Source organism: Nuphar pumila, chromosome 13 (genome assembly GCF_984573655.1).
Source record: "Nuphar pumila chromosome 13, dmNupPumi1.hap1.1, whole genome shotgun sequence".
NCBI lineage: Eukaryota > Viridiplantae > Streptophyta > Magnoliopsida > Nymphaeales > Nymphaeaceae > Nuphar > Nuphar pumila.
The window spans coordinates 19,759,138-19,780,398 of NC_143261.1; the positions used below are offsets into that span (position 1 = coordinate 19,759,138).

Here is a 21,261-nt window from a genome sequence, read left to right on the forward strand (position 1 = left end):
TTCATGCTTGTCAGATTGCCAATAGCACTGTGGTGCAGTTTTATTCCATTTTATTGTATTTCTGTGGCATATATCACAGATTTTTAAGGTGATTGTTGGCCTTATCTTTGATGCTAGGCTTGCTTTTGTTTATACATGATTATTCTGATGACTGATGGCAATTGATATTTGTTCTTTCCTTTTTAAGTTACATTAATAAGAATGGTTAACTGTCCGTTCAGGTTTCCTTGTATTTTTCCATTTATTTCATTCGTCGTGTGATTGAGTGGATTTTTGTGCTCATGTATAAATTATTTGAAGTTGACGTTAAAGTAGAAAGCCGTCCTAAATCAATTCTATAGATAAGTTGTACTTCAGCTGCAAAATACATTTTCTTTGAAATCCTCAAGTGCCCTTGTTTTGTTGCTTTGCAATATGTTTCACTTTTTTAAAGACTTTCATTGCATGTATGTGTCCCTGGTGTCTTCTTCAATGTTGAGAAGCATATAATTTCTGGTTTAATATAGGTAACGCTAGGTTTCCTCTTCTGATATGGCTAAAACGTTTTTGTGTTTCAGCTTCTTCCAAGAGAACGCAGAAAGCAGGAATATCAAGATGCTGTGGTGGAGCGTTACAAACACCTGCCAGAGATTAAGCGAATTGTTAGGTAAGTAGTCATTCCTGCATTACATTAGCCATCATTTCATACCCTTCTTATTGGTGCATGCTTTTTGCAGGCATAGGCATTTGCCAAAACCAATATACAAGGCTGCTTCTCTTAGGCGGACCATCAATGACGCTGAAAAGAAAAGAGAGGATAGGAGGAAAGCTCATAGTGCACCTGGAGCTGTCGTCACAGCTCCACTTCGTAAAAGAAAAATCGTGGCATCAATTGAATGAGAATGACCACAACCCTCTAACAGAAGTTGCATATTCCCAGCAAAAAATTGATGCTTGGGGTATGATGTATTTTCCTGTAGCGGTCACCAAGATATCAAAACTGGGATGCACTCAGCTGGCAATGTATTCAGAGAAGTCTGCTGTCTGCATCAAGAATGTGTGGCGCGATAGAGACTGTTGGCTAGCAATTATTATCTCATCTTTGAGCATAATGTTTTATTTTAGATTAGCTTTGATCTTCTATAAGTTGTAACTTGTGTTATTTTGACTGTCATCGAATGGCTCAGATGTGAAATTTTGGAAACTACAAAAAATGGTCAGATGCTCAGTGTATATTACATCGTACCCCAGTTTTAAATTGTGTTCTATTTTTCACTCTTTCTTTCAACTTGTCAAGTATTGTGTTATTGTTTTTATGATCAAATGGCTTGGATGTGAAGTTTTGAATTTATACAATAGAATTTGGATTCTCGAACCGTGTTATATTGCTCTTCCGCTTCTAGGTATTTGTAACGTTCATGTTTGAAAACTATCCGAAATAATATATTTGGATTTTTATGGGGCAGGGTGGGTGTTCATGGCCTTCAATGTATTTTTTGGATAATCCAAGGGGAAAACCCCCTGTCACCGACCACACATTAGTTGGCCTGGGTTGGTAAAACCCTTCAGGTCACCCCAGTCAGATTACACCCAGCCTTGCTGCAATTTCGAACATGTGACGTCCTGTCAACTTGGTGACATTCACAAGTCACCCCTACAAGATGAGCGGAGCCCTTGCTGGCAGCTTTCAATGGATTTTAACAAAGTACACAAAAAGCCTTTTTCATCCTTGACCAATTTTGAAATACCATTATGGTTCTTGATATTCACTGTAACAACAACGACATTTTAGAAAATATAAATAAAATTGATACCTCGCTAGAGTTCGAAGTGTGGCATTTATCATGTGTAGCCCTGTCATCTTTAGTAATAACTTAATAAATATGACAACTTTTCAAGGGCAACCAGGAAGAGTCATCTGTTTTGGTTGTACTTTTTGTTCCAGCAAATGTCTGAATAAGGAGCCTTTAATTTTGTATTCTTGATTAATTAAACATCACCATATTTCTAGCCATTCTCTGAAAATGATCCATAGTACCGACAATTTAGACAATCATCATGACGTTTTAATCGCTTATTGTGGGCGCAAGTTCAACCAATTTTTTGCTTCTAACATTCTGCAAAATGCCATGTTGCTAAACACTTGATCAATTTGCACCTCTACCTAGTGGACAACTTAATTATAAACTAACCTTTTTCATAATAAGAAAAGGTTTCACCATTATACAAACGAAATTTTGGCCAACTCCATACATACATCAAAGAATCGGATTGACATTGTACAAAGTTAGGTTTTGCTAACTGCTCTTTGGAAAGGTAATATGGCAGCTGGGATCTTGTTGACCTTTGCCCAGCCAGTTACCAGTACACATCCAAGAAGGTAAAGATGAGCGCATTTTTGTGAATCACACATCAGAACGAGTGGTGCGAGCACGTGTGCACAAAGTATGAACTCTTGCACATTTGTTAATCTACTTTGATGTTTTACTACAGAGAAGATATTCCTTTAGAAATATGCGCAAAAATAGTATGTATGACAAGAAAATTATAAACAAATTGATTGCCCATGGAAAATAAAAGCAGATTAATTGCTAGGTCTTCCCTTGGGAGCATCAACAGCTTGTTGAAAAAACTCTTTTGAAGCATCTGCACATTTGACAAACACCAGCTTAAGCTATTAAAGCTAGAATACTTGTTAAAAATAGTTTTAGAGCAAAGAAGCTCATTAAGTAATCATTAGAAACTTGTTAATGCTTAAACAATACCATGCTCCATTGTAAGTGATGGATCTCTTCCTTGTAGATATCCAATCACCTTCGCAGGGATCCCTGCAACTATGCTAAACCAACAAAAGTAAAGAATGTCAGACTAATTGATACCATCTTCTAAATGTAAATCAAATGTGCAGCTGATGTCACATGTTTCAAAGAATGAAAAATCTTCTAAATGCAATTATATAATCCGGACAAAGTGCATTTTGTATGAAAGATGACCATGAATTATAGAAGTTTACAATAACTTCTGCACAGCAATACCTTCACTCAAAAGAAAAATGATTATCCAAAATATGTTTTACTATTCTATAGAAATTTTTTGGGCTACATCTGGAAGCATACTTCACTTTCCAGGGTGGAAGTGCCACAAGCCTATGGTAACCTGGAAGCATACTTCATCTTTCCAGTGTGGAAGTGCCACAAGCCTATTGGAACCCAAACCTGTAAGTTTTGCATCATCAGAAATGGGTAAGATCCACTTCTCTTGTTTCTTTTGGGACTAGAGGGATGTTTCTCAACGTGAAAGTGATAGCATCTCATTGAGGCATTTCAAATTAGACATTATCATCACCACCTTTTACATGCAGTAGGATAGAAAGATTCGGGTTGTCAACATGGATTCAAGAATATTTAAATTTCATTACAATAATTCCAACATTTATGCAGGAAAATGAAGATTGATATTGATGAAAAACAAGATTAATTATTATTCTTAGTGCTGGTCATCATCATCAAGCCTTATCCAACCGCATGAATTGGTTCTATAAGTTATCCTATTGTCACAAAAAAAAATTGATCAAGAAAAAGCAATCTGAATTCAGGTAAACTTCAATGGACAACTTTAAACCTTTCCATGTTTAACTCTACAAATGTGAGATTTTAAGAACTGAAGAGAAAAAAGGAACAAAATTTACAAACTTAAATAAAACATCAGGAAAGTTCTCTCACATAAAATTAAGTTGCATACAACAACTCAATCCAATGCACAATGATGCATGAGTCTTGGTCCAAACAAGAAGCATAAGCATTCACAGATCTCTTTAGTGCAAAGATGGCTACCCAGAGTTAGACAGCCTTCACAAATGCAAAATAACTACATCTGAAACAAGGGAAAGACTCTTTAAAATCTAAATTCTGGTGCAACTTTGTTGTTTGCAAGAATTGAATATCTTTCCCTTTTCATTCAACACATTGGTCACAAAACACCGGTATGTCTACATACCCAAAAATGCCGGATTCCAGTCCAGCACAAGATCCTACATTATAGTGCACAACTGGAGGAGACAAATTTTGTTACTTATTCAACACAGACAAAAAAAAAAGAATGAATAAGATATACTGTATTAATTGAAAAAAGCCTACATGGTAATTACATGTCTACCCTTAAGTCTTAACATTTCTTTTATTTTTTATTAGAAGCTATGTGAAACTCTTCTAGGTTGGTTTTGTTTATTTGACACCATACCCTCAGTTCCAAGAACAATGCATATCTTTCCTAACTTATCCAAACCAAAAAAAGAACACCAATAATGTGATACATATTCAATGAAGTAATCCAAAGTATTAAGATAAAACTATACAAGATAAACTGTTTTACTATACTAGAAATACTACCCATCTAACCTGTGTGCAGGAGCATCCTTTAAAACCAGTGATCCAGCAGTCACCACAGCAGATTTACCTACTCTGATATTACCAAGAATTGTAGCACTAGCACCAATAAGAGCACCATGGCCTATTTTAGGATGACGATCACCAATTTCTCTTCCAGTTCCTCCTAAAGTTACACCCTGCAAGAATTAGAGATGCTAGCATAAATAGAAATCCACACAAAGAACACCATGCATTAGAGAAAACTGCTCAAATTACCATCTAAGAGATTCATTTTTGTTAAATGCTCAAGCCACCAGAATAAGGAACTCAAACCTATAATAGGGCTGAGGCCCAGCTAGCTTTGGTGCACCCAAAGTTAGTCTGCAGCATGAACCACAAGTGGTTCATTTAAATGGCATGGAACCACAAACCGTTATGATATATTCATCATTGTTCATGTTGTAATAGTGATGTTGTTAGCTATGTCACAGGGATTCTTCAACTTTCCCTCGTGTCGTGTCCCTTTTGTATACTATTTTTAATAGAAAAATGCACAAAAATGGCCTGTCTTGTGTCCTTTTACCCGTGTCCTTGTGATATAGGTTGTTAGATTCAAACTTATTTTGGCTTAGTAGAGTTCACTATCAAGGCTAACCATTTATCTCATTGAAAAAGGACTTGAATAGCTCTAGTCCATAGTACTAGAAAAGGATATGTTGCTGCACATCAACCAAGGACAACTGTAAGTTGCTCACGCTTACATCTGGAGACTATAAATATGCACAAATACATAAAAAATTAAAAATGCATATATTACCAATTTCATATATCTTGTCTGATGGCACACGGGTATCACATTATAGTTGCCAGGAACAATAGTGTCAAAGGCTAACAGAGAATATGCACATGGAGAGAGGAGGAGATGGAGGAAGATGCAACCAACTATACATGGAGCATCTATGACATCATTTGGGTTGTTCTGACAGTCTCAATTCGATGGTTCATATTTAATAAGATTTTCATAAATGGCAACCCATTCATGATTGTTATTTATGATTTTCGACCATGCCTGGCACGACTCTTGTAACCATCATTTGTAGACTACCATTTATGGATAAAGAAGGCAGCAACATCAGGCCTCTCAACCTAGCACCTTTGGCAAAAAGAGAAGGGAAATAACTTGCTTTTGTTTTGGCTCTCTCATTTTTGTTGTGGCACTGCAGGCTGCAACAAATGTGATGTTCGACATGGCTGAAGCACAACCTTCTGAATAAGTCTTCAAAATTCTCTAACTACACGTGCATATTCTATTTGTTATTGTATGTTCTTAATTTCAATAATGTAATGGATGCTCACATTTAATAGGGGTGAAGGCATGTAAATCTCAATAAGCGACATGTATGTAGGTAGTACATACAATTTCTTTAGTTAATGGAATATCATTTATCTCAATCAGCAACACTTATCTTGAAAGATTAAATTTTGGTCCAAACAATGATTCACCACAACTGTAAGGTTTCCAAGAGGTGTGTCAAAACATGGCTCCATGGCACTCATGCATATATAACTTTATATTGATTAGTAAAAGTTTATGGCATATAAAGTGTTAAAAATAAAATTGTATCCAAATACCCAATAAGGGTATTTTTGTCTTTTATCATATAGTACAGTCCACTAGGGACTGAAATGTAATTTAACATTATAATAAATAAATAAACTGTCATACAGTCAACAGTCAAAATATGGCTGTTGGGCACAACAGTCAAAAATATGACTGTTGTGCACAACAGTCAAAATATGACTGTTGGGCAGCAGTCCAACTAGACGTTGGACTGCCACCCAACAGTCATAATAATGACTGTTGGAAGGCAGTCCAAAGAGCTGGACTGCCTCCCATGTGTTGGAGTGAGGCTCTATGAGGCTCTATAAATAGAGCCTCACTCTCTTGTTATTCCTCAATGCTTTTAGAAGCATTTGAGGGTTTTCTCTAGAGTTTTTTCCCATCTTATAGGCTTGTATGCCTCTTGTGTTGTTTGGTATTTTTATCTCTTTTGAGATTGTATTTGGTCCATTAGTGACCAACTTTAAGTGAGTTTATTAAAGCCCTTTGTTGGCATTGTGTTTGTTTCCCTATTGTTCTATTGTACCTTGTTTCATTACATGGTATCAGAGCGAGGTTCTTGAAAGAAGGAGAATCTCGTGAAGGAAGTGTTCTTCGATCATTGATCATTCCCTATCTTCTCTAGTCTAAACTCAAGTATTCATTATGGGAGAAAGAGAGTTCGCCACCGTCATCACCTACAAACTCAATGAAAACAACTACTTGATGTGGGCGACGGCTATGGAGAATCATATCAAAGGAAAAAAAATGTGGGGTTTTGTTAGTGGTTCTATTAGTGAACCACAACTCAAATTGACTAGAAAAGAAGGAGATCAAGTCAAAGCCTTGTCCGAAGAAGAAAAAGAAAAAGAAAAAGCCTTAAAAGAATTTCAAAATAAATTGGAAGATTGGGAGGCAAGCAATGCACAAATACTCTCATGGTTTATGAATACCATGGAGTTCAAGATCGCCACCAATATCATCAAATTCAAAAAGGCATGTGACGCATGAAGCTTTCTAAGAAGTACTTTTATCCAAAAGGATATGGCTAGACTTTATTATCTCCAAGATAAGGTACGTAATTCAAAACAAGGAGATAAAAGTGTAAGAGATTTTTACGGTATTTTATCTCCTATTTGGGATGAATTAGCCATGTTGAAACCAAAATGGAAAGGTTCGGCTATTGATATGAGAAGGACCCAAATCGAAAGAGAAAATCTTTTCTCCTTTCTTTATGGCCTTCGACCGGAATTTGAGCAAGTAAGATCTTCCTTACTTCATAGGACCACTTCTCCTTCTATAAGTGAGGCCCTTGCTCAAATTTGTCAAGAAGAGACAAGACTTGGAATGCAAGTCTAATGATGAAGTCCTTGCCATGGCAAGGCCCGGAAATTTTGTGAAAACATATAAACCACCTCACTTTGAGAAAAAGTTCAATGGAGAAGGACACAATGGAGGAGGATACAAGGGAGGATACAAAGGAAAAATTATTTGTCATCATTGTAAGGAACCCGGACATATAAGGCCGGAATGCCCCAAATTTAAAAAGGTGGCTGCCTTAAGTGAAGAACCTCAAGAATCAAGAAAAGGGGGTAGCTTCAATGAATTAAATCTTGCTCAAATAGCAGAAGTCGTCTCACAACTTCTTAAGGCTGCACCTTCTACATCCGGAGCTGCCATCTCTTCCTCGTCTCCTCCAGGTAAGACCTCTTGGATTCTAGACTCAGGTGCTTCTTTCCACATGACTCATAATGAGTCTCTATTATCTGATTGCACTAAATCATATTTTTCATGTGTGTCAACTGCCGATGGTACCTCTTTAAAAGTCAAAAGCTTAGGAAACCTTGATGATATTTCAAAAAAATTCTTTGTTCCAAAAGTGAGAGTCATTCCCAAACTGAATTTGAATCTTTTTTCGGTCTCTCAAATTGTTGACTATGGTTGTAAAGTATTATTCTCATCTAAGGCGTGTTGGGTGCAGGATCTCCAGTCAGGGAAGCTGATTGGGCAAGGCCATAGACGAGGAGACCTTTACTACATGGATTTCCTGTGTTTACCAAAATACTCGTTTGGTAATCATGTCAAAGACATTAATATAGATCTTTGGCATAAAAGATTAGGACACCCAAGTATATCCAAATTATCTCTTTTTCCATTTTTGGAAAAATCTTGTAAAGATAAAAATTTTGTATGTGAAGATTGTATACTTGAAAAATGCAAATGATACCTTTTGGGTCTAGAACCTCTGTGACACATAAAATTTTTGAATTAGTGCATTCGGATGTGTGGGGTCCCGCCCCTGTTATGTCAAAAGGTGGTTATTCATACTATGTTACATTTATAGATGATTTTAGTAGACATACTTGGATTTACTTTCTAAAACTCAAATCCGAAGTTTTTTCATGTTTTAAAAACTTTCATAATCTAGTTAAAAATCAATTTAAAACAAATATTAAAGTCTTCCGCTCCGACTCTGGGGGAGAGTTTCTTTCAAATGAATTTCAATTATATCTAAAAAATCATGGAATTGTGCATCAAAAATCATGCCCTAGGACACCTCAACAAAATGGGATTTCTGAAAGAAAACATCGTCATATCATTGAAACTACTAGAGCCCTACTTATTTCAAAAGAAATTCCAAAGCAATTTTGGGCTGAAGCTGCCCTAACCGCAGTCTATCTGATAAATAGAATGCCTTCTTAAACTTTGGAAAACAAGTCTCCTATTGAAAAACTCTTTAAAATTTCTCCTGATTTAAAAAGGCTAAGGGTATTTGGTTGTAAATGCTTCGTGCTTCTTGAAAAATATAGCAAACTCTCTCCTAAAGCCATAAAATGTGTCTTTCTTGGTTATGCTGATAATAAAAAAGGATATCGATGTTATGATAAAACAAATGATAAACTCTATGTTTCTAGAAATGTTACCTTTCTAGAAAATGACAGTGGATTTGATTTTGAAGTTCCTAAAAAAGAATCTGAGTATGCTTTCTTATTTGATTTGTTACCCAATAAAGGTATTAGTAATGATATTGAAACCTTCGAGTCTATTAATGACTCAAGTAGTGAACCATCTCAAGATCTTCTTCAATACTCTAGACGAAATACTGGGGAGCATCCATGTGCCCTTGACAGATATAATCAATTAACAAATACTGAAGAAACTAGTGTTAGAAGGTCAGAACGAACACATAGGCCTCCAAGTAGGTTTGTCTCATATGAATCCTTCTTACCAAACTACAGGGCATGTCTTCTAGCCATTCATTCCTATCATGAACCATCCAACTATAACGAGGCCAAAAATATAAACGAATGGGTTGAAGCCATGAAAATTGAATTAGATGCATTACACAAGGCTCACACTTGGGCAATTCAACCTCTTCCTATCGGAAAGAAGACAATAGGGTGTAGATGGGTGTTTAAAATTAAAACAAAAAGTGACGGGTCTCTTGAGAGATATAAAGCAAGACTTGTTGCAAAAGGATATTCTCAAGAATATGGTATAGATTATGAAGAAACCTTTGCCCCAGTAGCTCGTATGACTACAATTAGAACTCTAGTTGCTATAGCATCCATTCGAAAATGGCCGATATATCAGTTAGATGTTAAAAATGCATTTTTGAACGGAAACTTAAATGAAGAAGTATATATAGATCCTCCCCCTAGTCTGTCTATTGAAAAAGGCATGGTCCTTCGTCTTCAAAAAGCCCTATACGGGCTTAAACAAGCCCCTAAAGCATGGTATGATCGGTTCAGTGGTACAATATTAAAACTTGGATTTAAATCTTGTTACACTGACACTGCTTTTTTGGTGAGATCTACAGGTACCTCATTGATCATTATTCTTTTGTATGTTGATGATATGATCATCACAGGGAATGATCAAAAGAAAATTGAAGATATTAAAATTTTGCTTAAAAAATCTTTTGATATGAATGATCTTGGTTTTTTGAGATATTTTTTAGGAATTGAAGTAGCCTACTCACCAAGAGGATATATTTTATCTCAAATCAAGTTTGCAGCTGATATTGTTGAGCGTTCAGGAATCACGGACACAAAATATGCTGATACTCCTGAATTAATAAATGCGAAAATGCGAGTTGAAGATGGAGTATTATTAGATGATCCAACCCTTTATCGACAACTTATTGGATCGTTGATGTACCTGTCCATTACAAGGCCAGATATTGCGCATGCCGTACATTCTGCAAGTCAATTTCAACATGCGCCCACAACCGTCCACATGAGTGCAGTATTAAGAATAGTTCGATATATCAAGAAAACTATATCTAAAGGACTATTCTTATCCTCTTCCTCATCTTTAAGTCTTATTTCTTACACTGATTCTGACTGGGGAGGAGATCCCAATAACCGTCACTCAACTACTGGCTTTTGTGTATTTTTAGGTGATTCTCTCATTTCTTGGCGATGCAAAAAACAACAGAAAGTGTCTTTATCCTCTACGGAAGCTGAGTACAGGGCAATGGCTACCACAACCACTGAAGTTGTGTGGATGAGAGCACTACTTTCCGATATGGGTGTTGATGTCTTAGAACCTTCAAAGCTATGCTGTGATAATAAAAGTGCCATCTATATAGCTAGCAATCACACATTTCACGAGCGAACAAAACACATTGAGATGGATTGTCACTATGTTCGCGAAGAATATTTGAAGGGGACCATTACATTGCCATATGTCCAGTCCGAATTTCAGATTGCAGACTTCTTCACCAAAGCTCTTCCACTACCTCAATTTTTGTATCTTCTTAGCAAACTTTCGATGATTTCCCCATAAGTTTGAGGAGGAGTGTTAAAAATAAAATTGTATCCAAATACCCAATAAGGGTATTTTTGTCTTTTATCATATAGTACAGTCCACTAGGGACTGAAATGTAATTTAACATTATAATAAATAAATAAACTGTCATACAGTCAACAGTCATATTTATGACTGTTGTGCACAACAGTCAAAAATATGACTATTGGGCACAATAGTCAAAATATGACTGTTGGGCAGCAGTCCAACTAGACGTTGGACTACCACCCAACAGTCATAATAATGATTGTTGGAAGGCAGTCCAAAGAGCTGGACTGCCTCCCATGTGTTGGAGTGAGGCTCTATAAATAGAGCCTCACTCCCTTGTTATTCCTCAATGCTTTTAGAAGCATTTGAGGGTTTTCTCTAGAGTTTTTTTCCATCTTATAGGCTTGTATGCCTCTTGTGTTGTTTGGTATTTTTATCTCTTTTGAGATTGTATTTGGTCCATTAGTGACCAACTTTAAGTGAGTTTATTAAAGCCCTTTGTTGGCATTGTGTTTGTTTCCCTATTGTTCTATTGTACCTTGTTTCATTACATAAAGAAGTTTGTAATGAAGAAACCTTGATCCATAAAGAATCAGAAGATGGTAGGCACTCTCCAATGATCTACACAAAAAGAATAGAGAACGTGCCTGCATAATGGAGACTCTGTTCCCAACAACAGCAGTTTCACCAATGACGACACCTGTTGCATGGTCTAACAAGACGCCTTTCCCAATTTTTGCAGCTGCAAGCATAATTAGGATGAATTTAAAGTAACGAAAAATATTTAAGAAAACATGGTTCTTTTAACAAATGAATTAAAGAAAATTGTTCATCTTCCCAACTCCCCAAGTATGTAAAACATCAGCATGGGCAACGACAAAAGTTAGGTTCAATTTTCCATCAAGGCATGATAATCAAAATAATTCATACATAATCACCAGATTATGTTGTCATGGTGAAAACTAACATTCATAGCACTAATTCATAATCTTCATAAAAAACTTGCTTATGTAAGTGATAGGAAGCCAACCAAATGTAGAAGCAACTTAGCAATTGATCCAAGAAAATAAAAATACCTGGATGTATGTCCACTGCAAAAACCTGCAATACATTATGAACCAGTGCAACAAAAGTTAAAAGAGAAACAGATTACCGATCATAGACAATCAAATATTAAATTCTCACTCACATACATGTCACACGCAAAATATATTCAAGTTAAGCAATGGATAACACCTCACTTATTCGACTCTGCAACGCCAAAGCCAAAAGTTTTTGCCCTCGAGCCCAAAGTGCATGTGCCACACGATAGGACTGAAGAGAATGGTAACCCTGAGGAAACAAGGAAAAAATTGATCACTGCTCTACTTCATAGCTTTATTATAAAGACGATGGGCAATAATCTGGTCAACTGGACCCTTTTATAGATCAGTCCACAATAGACCAATGAGAATAGGCAACTAATTAGTTTCCCTAGTTGGTTCCTTAATGACCAGGTCATCCGGTCCCCTGGATGATCCGAGATCCTCTTGACTTTAGACCCTAGATTTTCACTTGGGGGAAAAGGAAAAAAAGAAAAAAGAAAAAGCAAGTCATGTTTTTGAGAATCTTATAAGACTTTCAATCTCATGTACTTTGTTTCTTTGAAAGACTGTTTTACAGCTATTTTAGTAGCTTAAGCATTGATTCAAGGTTTCAAGGTGCTCGACCGTGGCACCACCACATATCAAGTATTAGTTTAGTGCTTCATAGTTTATACATAAGAATTCTTATTTACTCTAACATTCTCCTTGGAGTCTCTTTGACTTTTCTTTGACGTTGCTTATGGTGTTAGAAGAAGAATGTCATGCTCAAAGCAGAAACCAAAACAATCCATTTGGCTGACATCATTATGTATTTCATGCAATATATAGCAGCATCTTAGAAATCCTTTCTTTTCAATGAGTAAATGTGATATATCATATTACAAACTACAAAGCAGTGAAAACCTCATAAACAACATATGAAAGAATGAGAAAACATCTTTGCTATTTGTTAGTGATCAACATCATTTTTAAAACTGAAATTCTCTAATTAGGTACACAAGGAAAAATAGAAAGATCATGTAACACATAGCATTTTAAATGTTTTTAGCAGTTTCTAAACATCGCTTCTTCAATAAAGAATATTTCTTGACAAGTGCAACGGTTAAATGTCATAATGCAATAAAACTCACCTTAAGATACAACAGAGCCCAGCTATATGATCTACATGAAGGATCCCTATCTTTAACTGCCTGAGACAGTACAAAGACAAAAACCTTAAATGATAAAAGTCAAGAAAGAACATCTATTATCACATAAACAGTCAAATATTGGATATAAACAAAAAGTCTATTTGACATCTATAAAAGATCAACTATTAGGCATGAAAAGAAATTGTATTTTGACTCTTGAAAACATGATTACCTGAACATCCAACCGGATAGCGCGTCTAATACCTGCGTCATGGATCATTACATCATCAAAGATATCCATTAGCTGTGAAGCTAGAAGTGTTGGATTCTGGAGTCGATTTGCAAGGACAAACCCCAATGCTCTCTCAAAGCAAGAATGAGACAAGATACTTGCATACAGAAAGCTACTCAGCAGTGGCTCCTTCTCTGCCTGATAGAGTCACGAATAAACATGCAAATGCCCCATTAGAGGATTATAATCATCATTTTCCACTTTCTTGCTTGAATATATCTCATTGATATAACAAGTTATAAAATGCATAAACAGGGAAAAATTACTTATATTATCACAACATGCTATGGTTATGTTGATAAGTGTAGGTAATATGGGGTTGTACCATATGTAATCTTAGCCTTGTATGCTACCCTCACTCATGTTTGTACATATAATTATTTATGAGGGGTAATTTTGTATTTTTGTAGGAAGTTAAGGTAGCCAACTAATTTTGTCTTGTTGTGCAACCAAGAGGGGTTGTCCCCTTAAGTTGGATTGCTCTCTGATTTTGCAAACTATTGAAGCAAGGGTTTTCTCTGTAACGACCCCAACTCATACCCCTTGAAAATGCAATTTTTTTTTAAACCATTGCAGGAAACTTCCCAGAGACCCGGAGTCCTTACAGTTTCAATTTCAACTAGATAGTCAATCACCATAAGAGAACTTACAATCATCATCCATATGAACCAAAACAACCTCTTTATTTATGAATCAAGAATCAATTTCAAAGACAATGTTTTACTCGACAGAAAGTAACGAAACAACTGACACTGCAACAAAAGAAAAGTAAAACTAAAATAAAAAAAGAAAGAGTCACTTTGTCCACTAGGGAAGCTGTCAAGAACCAAATGTGACTCTCGTGCCCTACCAGTAGCTGACAACTTCACTGATCACCTATCCCTTCGAAAAACCAATAAAGTAGGGTGTCAGAATCGAAATCTTGAGCATAACTACTTCCAGTGAAACCGGTGAGAAAAAGAATATAGATAAGATTTCATGTAATAGTTTGAGTGAGTGCAATTATAGCAATTTACAACAATTAAGGAAACAATCATGCAACAGGTTACATATGCTAAGCATGAGGGAACATTAAAGCAGTAGCATATAACAAGAACTAAATAGCCAAGACTTTCAGCATGTGTTAAAAAGTAAGTAACAGACATTCACCATCATGTAATGATTAAGGAAACAATTAAAATATGTATGATTTAATGCATAGCAGAAAAATGCATGATTTATGTGCAATGCATGAGATCTTTTATTATCTTTCATTTAAGTTTTCTTTTTCCATATGCATGCCCTATTAAATGCATACAACTTTAAATTCTTCTTTTTAATTACCGTTGCCCGTGGATATACCAAACGGGTACAATCCCCGAGGTCAAGTTAGGTCTTTATCTCGAATCACATCCGTTATCGGGGTATCTACATGCCTCGCATGACTCGATACCGACCTCGATAGACGGGATACAGGTTTCTCAACAGGACACCCGCTAAGAAGTTCGCTCGAACCCCCAATTCAGGATCACCCGAGATATGCCAAAAAGGGCGAGCAGAACCGGCCAGTCACATCCTTCCAAATGCTTCGATTTGGAGCAGTCTTTGATGCCTTTGCGCAACTCCCTAAAATCTCAAGTCGACTCTGCAGGACTGCGCACACGAAGAGCCAGGATCCTTGTGAGGTATCCCTCTCCTTAAACGGAGGTGTATCGCCAGCTCCCAACTGAACTCTTGTCGCAAGAGTGAGTGATAGATGTCTCTTGCATCCTCCACGAGGATGCCTTTAAGGCATACGCAAAGAGCAAGAACCTGCACGTCATCTGCAAAAGCAAGGCAATACCAACACATATGCAAAAGCAAGAGCCTAGGCGCAACGGCAAAGTAAAGGCGGTAAGCAGAAGTGCAACGCAAACCCTCGCACAACGTGCGACGGCAAGTAAAAACTGTAAGCAGGAGTGCAACGCAGAACCTTTGCACGATGCGCAACGGCAAAGTAAAGGAACTATAAACAGGAGTGCAACACAAAACCTGTGTGCGATGCGCAACGGCAAAGTAAAGGACAAGGATCGCGAAACTGCGTCCTTGAGTTAAATGCGTACTCGTATAAATATATATGATATATATATATATGCACATATATTTATTTAATTGTCCTTTTTAGTTAATTGAACTCAATTCAATTGTCCAAGTCTTCTGTGCAATCTTCCCCTACCTTTGAGAGTTGCAAGCTTGCTGTCGTCCGCGGATGTACGCGATTGGCGGCTCGGGTCGCGGAGCGCGAGCAGGGTCCGTCGTACGAGCTGCAAAAGTAACGATCTTAGCAAGCTAATACCAAAATAGAAAGTCAGGGGTACTATCATCGTCCTGATGTAAGGGAAGCAGAGGCAGAGGCATCATGCGCACCTGCTATAAGCGCAAGAAGCAGGGGCAGGGGCTGCGAGTCCCTGCTGACTTGCTGTCAGCGGACTCCGAGGAGGCAGGGGGGTTGCACCCCTGCCTTCATAAAGCGAGGGCAGGCAGGGTTGCGCCCCTGCATGACAAAGCAGAAGAGAGGCAGGGTCAAAGCCCCTGACTGTCAACAAGGAACGGAGGCCCGCCTGATGCCAGGGAAAGGCGAGGCGAGGGGGCTTGCCCCGGCCTACCGAAAAACAGCGAAGGCAAGGGCGATGCCCCTGCCTAACGAGAAAAGAGGCACAGGGAGGGCTCGGCCCCCTCCCCGGCCGTAACAAGGAGCAGGGAGGGGCTCGACCCCCTCCCCCGTCAAAACAACGAGCAGGGAGGGGGGCTCAGCCCCTCCCCTGCCAACACAAAGAGCAGGGAGGGGGCTCAACCCCTCCCCTGACATAACACGAAGCAGGGAGGGGGCTCAGCCCCTCCCCTGCCATGATAGGGAGCAAGGAGCAGGGAGGAGGGGCTCGACCCCTCCCCTGCCGAACAGAGAGGAGGAGGAGGCGAGCCCCTCCTCTGACGTAACAGGAGGCAGGGAGGAGGGCTCGACCCCTCCCCTGCCTTGACAGAGGAAACAGAGAGGAGGGGAGGCGAGCCCCTCCTCTACCGTAACAGGAGAACAGAGAGGAGGGGGGCGAGCCCCTCCTCTGCCGGAAGAACCACAAAGAGGCAGAGGCTCCGCCCCTGTCAAAAAATCCACAAAAAGGCAGGGGGCAGAAGCCCCTGTCGAAAAGATGGGCCGACACACGGAGCTCCGCTCCCTGCCGGCGAAACAAGAGGGACAGGGGGAGCGGAGCCCCCTGTCGACACGGCAAGTGGCAGGGGGCTGAGCCCCCTGCTGAAACAGCAAGTGACAGGGGGCAGAGCCCCCTGCCCAAAACAGTAAGCGACAGGGGGCGGAGCCCCTTGCCGACACAGTAAGTGACAGGGGGCGGAGCCCCCTGCCGGCGAATGGCAACGACGAATGGCGACGACAAGGGGCTTTGCCCCCCTGTCAGTCGACCCAAAAAGAGAGAGGCTGGAGGGAGTCCCCCTGCCAACGACAGGGGGCTCAGCCCCTTGTCGGCCGATCTCTCCCGGAGAAGAAGAAGAGGAGGCGGGAGAAAATAGGGGAGACGAAGAAGAAAAACGAAAGAGGAGCGTACCTGGTGGTCGCTGGCGGCGACAGTGTCGGCATCGGAGGTTGTCGGCTCCCTGCAGCACACAGGATGAAGGCGGTGGTCGGCGGCAAGTCACTGGCGTCGGTGGCCGCAGGGAGGAACGAGGGGTTAAGAGAGAGTCGGTCGGGGAAGAGAGATCGAGAGACGAGAGGGGGAAGAGGCGCTGAGGGGGAGAGAGACCGAGAGAGGAAGAAGGGGGGCGGGCGTTCTCTCTGAACCCCTGCCTCGCTGTCTTCAAAAGACACGGGAGGCGGTGCCTCCCTTTCGGGTCCGGGTCCGGATCCGACCCGAATCCAAGCTTAAAAAAAAATTCCAGTTTATTACATCCTACCCTCCTTAAAAGAATTTCGTCCGCGAAATTACCTTGACCTACATTAGTAAAAATACAAGTTAGGGTAATTTTCCTAATATTTGACCATTCGTCAGCTGAATATTTGTTCGAGTTCTTTACTATCCTTGATGTAAACAAAGGATACCAAAGATCAAAATCTGAGGAAACTCGAAAAAGAAGCCAAAAACATCTATAATATTCATGCGTAACATGAGTAGTTCACAAAAACCTAGCAATGCTGGTACATAAGCATAACATGTCAAGTCATTTAGCTTAACAACGCTAAAAACATCTATAAAATAAGAAAAATGGTATACTTACAGCGCGATGCGGATGCTCAAAGGTCAAGAATCCTACAAGCTGCCTGTAGGGTATAGGATCTGAAAGAAGAACCCCATCATCAATTTTTATTTTTGCCCCTACTACTGCAGGAGTTTCACAAAGCTTCTCATCTGTAATACCTGACCTGTCAATGATCTCAGAAGCAAGCTTAGTTTGAGATAAAAAATATCCTTTAAGAGAGTATGCTACTTCGATCCCCAAAAAATAAGTTAGAAAACCAAAATCAGACATTTCAAATTTATCTTTCAAGACAGATTTTATACTCTTAACCCCGTTAGAATCACTCCCAGTGATGAGCATGTCATCAACATATAATAATAAAATCACAATCCCTGCATTGAATTTTCTAACAAATAGAGCAGTGTCAGTAAAGCAAGAGAAAAAACCATTTTCAATCATTACAGAGTTAAACCTATCATACCAAGCCTTGGGGGCTTGTTTTACACCATAAAGTGTTTTTTGAAGGCGAAGCACTTTTCCCTTGGGAGTCTCCATTCCAGGTGGAGCATCCATATAAACTTCTTAGTTTAAATTGTCATTTAAAAAAACATTTTTAACATCCATTTGATAGATGTTTCACTTGTTGATAGAAGCAACGATTATAAGACATCGGACAGTGATCATACGAGCTACAGGAGCAAAAGTTTCTTCATAGTCAATATCATACTCTTGACTATATCCTTTTGCGACCAATCGAGCTTTATATCTTTCAAGGTGTCCATCACTTTTAGTCCTTACTTTGAAAACCCATCTGCACCCTATTGTTTTCTTACCTTTAGGAAGATTTTGAAACTCCCAAGTTTTGGCTTTTCTCAGAGCTTCAAGTTCATTGTCCATGGCACTAATCCATTCAGGGCACTTTTGTGCTTCTTCGAAATTTCGAGGTTCTATATAAGAGTGAATGGCACTAAGACAGACTCTATATTTAGGTGAAAACGAGTCATAGGAAATGAACCTAGAAGGAGTCTTTCTACTTCTTTCGGTTCTACGAGGGATTACTTCGCTCTGAAGAGCACTTGGACTCGCATCATCATATCTTTCAAGAGCACTTCTAAAGTTGTTTCGATCTCTATGAGTATAGGTGATAGGGTCTCTAGGTAATCCTTCATGTTGATGTGACGAAGGGAGCAAGGGAATGTTTTCCTCAGTTTCAAATTCATTTGAGTTACTTTGATCTGACTCATCATCACTAGTATCATCGTCTTTATTCAGTAAATCAAATAGAAAAGAATAATCCACATTCTCATTATGAGATTCACAATGTTCGAATCCACTAAGATTTTCCAAAAAACTCACATTACTGGAAACATACAGTTTGTCACTTTTGACATCATAACAACGAAAACCCTTATGGGTTTCAGAATAGCCAAGAAAGGCACAAGGAATGGCCTTAGGAGAAAGTTTGTCATTCTTATCAGTAAGAACAAAACATTTACACCCAAAGACCCTTAACCTGCTATAATCAGGTTCCTTTTCGTATAATTTTTCAAAGGGAGAAATTTTGCTTAAATTTTTTGATGGAAGTCTGTTTATGAGATAGACAGAGGTAAGGGCTGCCTCAGCCCAGAGATTCTTTGGAATGTTTTGCGAAATGAGTAAAGTCCTAGTTGTTTCAATGATGTGCCTATGCTTTCGTTCGGCTAACCCATTTTGTTGGGGGGTTTTCAGACAAGATTTTTGGTGAAGAATACCAAAATTTTCAAGATAACTTTTGAATTCATTTGAGAGGTATTCTCCTCCAGAGTCGGACCTAAGGATTTTTAGACATCCATTGAATTGATTTAAAATCATCATATGAAAACTTTTAAAGGTTGAAAAAACTTCATGTTTATGTTTAAGAAAATAGATCCAACAAAACCTAGTGTAGTCATCCACAAAAATCACATAGTATAAAAATCCTCCTTTTGACATTAAAGGAGCCGGACCCCATACATCGGAATGGACAATTTCAAATGGTTTTCTTGTAAACATGGATCTTTGAGGAAAAGGCAAACTTTTCATTTTCCCAAGAATACATTCATTGCATAGAAAATCACTTTTACAAAGATGTTTAATAAAAGGCAAATAGGAGATTTTAACAATATTGGGATGACCCAATCTCTTATGCCATACATGAATATCTTTGTTTTGAACAACATTACAAAATTGACTCTTGGGAACTTGAAGAAAATCAACGTAGTAGAGGTCTACTCTTCTAGAGCCTTCCCCAATCAATCTCCCGGACTGGCGATCCTGTATCCAACATTTATTAGAAGAGAATTGAAATATATTTTGAACATTACAACACACTCTTGTAAATCGTTGTACTGCTTCATCTACGAAAATTAAATCGTATAGAGACATAGTTTTGTGTTGTATGCGCTTAACCAATGCTGGTAATGTTGGTCTTCGGTAATTGAAAATACTGTACAGCGAAAGATATTTTGTTGTTGTTCCGAAATCGTTGTATATCTCGCATTCCATGAACGAAAAGTGCGGAAATGGATTACCGCGATTCCTAGTAACAAAGGCACGTAATGTTCGCTCTGAACAAAGTTGTGGTTTTATATAAGACCAAAAATTATTTCTAGAATAAAACCCACCCGCTACGTGCTACCGTGATTTGAACTACCAGGTCCTATCGCATTGATTAGTTTTGAGAATAGCTCTCTGACATGCCATTGTTCAAACTCATTAATGCGAAGGGTATTTTATTTGAGATTTGCTCTTTGTTTATTAAAACCGTCGTATTTATTTGAAAACTGACGGAGGGTGATAGGACGTTTCATTAATATTTGAATGACACATCGCACAGGTTAAGAATGTGTTCCATTTTGCTTCGCGAATAAGGAACCGACAAACCGACAATTCCTGCAAAAGCGACTTGTTCTTGAATCGAGTGTATAGGCGCTTCGACGCAGTTGTTGTATCCGTGTAGACTTTTTTCATATGTATGCAATATCATAATTAAAAGAAAAGTCGTTTCAAATTCAAAAAATTTACAAATTCTTACACAAGATTTCATGGTAGTAATAGTGAAGCTGACGTTAGACCACCATTTCTGAATGGCAAACTCGTCATATCGATGTGTACTATTTGTAATTACGAAAGCGACATTATTGGCTCTTGTTCACCGCATTCATCTCGAGTCTCTTCTGTGATTTTCATTCTGTGCGTGTCAGCAATAAGGCGATGTTTAAACATCAAACATTTCATAACGATGTTGACTATTATCATTTCGAACATTACAAGGCTTCGTTCATTGCATACATCGCAATCTAATTTTGCGACTGTCAATCATGTGTGTTGGGCACCGCTGGTCGCTGCCTTTTACATCCTCGTGGCGGCTCTGTTAGTTTCGCCTCCGCAATTAGGAAAGACGTCAATATTTGGCAGAGTTCTTCGCGGAATCCAGGTATATCAACCTGCAAAAACAAATTGTAATGTGGAACCAATAGTGTAAAACACGGAAATTTTAGTTACAAAATATTTTAAATTATGCAAATTGGGCCTAGATCCAAATTGCAGATCCAGGGCCTATAAAGGGGTTTTTCGCATACATTTACCTCGTAAATTTGATATGTACGTATAAGTACAATAATTTTTAATTAATTAAATAATTCGGAGAATAATCATTCAATAGGGGTGCGTAGATGGGTATGGGGTCCATATACCGGATCCATATATATATATATATATATATGTATAATCATAAATAAATAGTATTAATATTGGTAATAAAATATAAATATACATATATATATAT

The 21,261-nt window shown here is 38.5% G+C and overlaps 2 protein-coding genes across 5 annotated transcripts in view; one reads left to right on the forward strand and one right to left on the reverse strand.

Annotated features, from left to right (window-relative positions):
• The window catches only part of LOC149818007 (uncharacterized), a 36,591-nt gene extending 35,354 nt beyond the window's left edge, over positions 1-1,237 (forward strand). For 3 of the 4 annotated variants that reach the window (XM_089985881.1, XM_089985879.1, XM_089985880.1), the window contains 2 exons: positions 558-646; positions 717-1,029. In XM_089985881.1, the coding sequence (XP_089842007.1) occupies positions 558-646; positions 717-879 (252 nt within the window). In that variant the 3' untranslated portion in view covers positions 880-1,029. Of the gene's footprint in view, positions 1-557; positions 647-716 lie in introns of all 4 variants that reach the window. The other variant, XM_089985878.1, reaches the window with a different exon arrangement.
• Positions 1,238-2,420: 1,183 nt separating this feature from the next.
• The window catches only part of ATSERAT3;1 (Trimeric LpxA-like enzymes superfamily protein), a 43,058-nt gene continuing 24,217 nt past the window's right edge, over positions 2,421-21,261 (reverse strand). Inside the window, exons 2-9 of the mRNA XM_089985882.1 lie at positions 13,194-13,391; positions 12,962-13,021; positions 11,983-12,078; positions 11,823-11,847; positions 11,394-11,488; positions 4,377-4,543; positions 2,745-2,818; positions 2,421-2,625 (exon numbers count right to left, since the gene is read on the reverse strand). Coding sequence (XP_089842008.1) covers positions 2,564-2,625; positions 2,745-2,818; positions 4,377-4,543; positions 11,394-11,488; positions 11,823-11,847; positions 11,983-12,078; positions 12,962-13,021; positions 13,194-13,391 — 777 coding nt within the window. The 3' untranslated portion in view covers positions 2,421-2,563. The remainder of the gene's footprint in view (positions 2,626-2,744; positions 2,819-4,376; positions 4,544-11,393; positions 11,489-11,822; positions 11,848-11,982; positions 12,079-12,961; positions 13,022-13,193; positions 13,392-21,261) is intronic.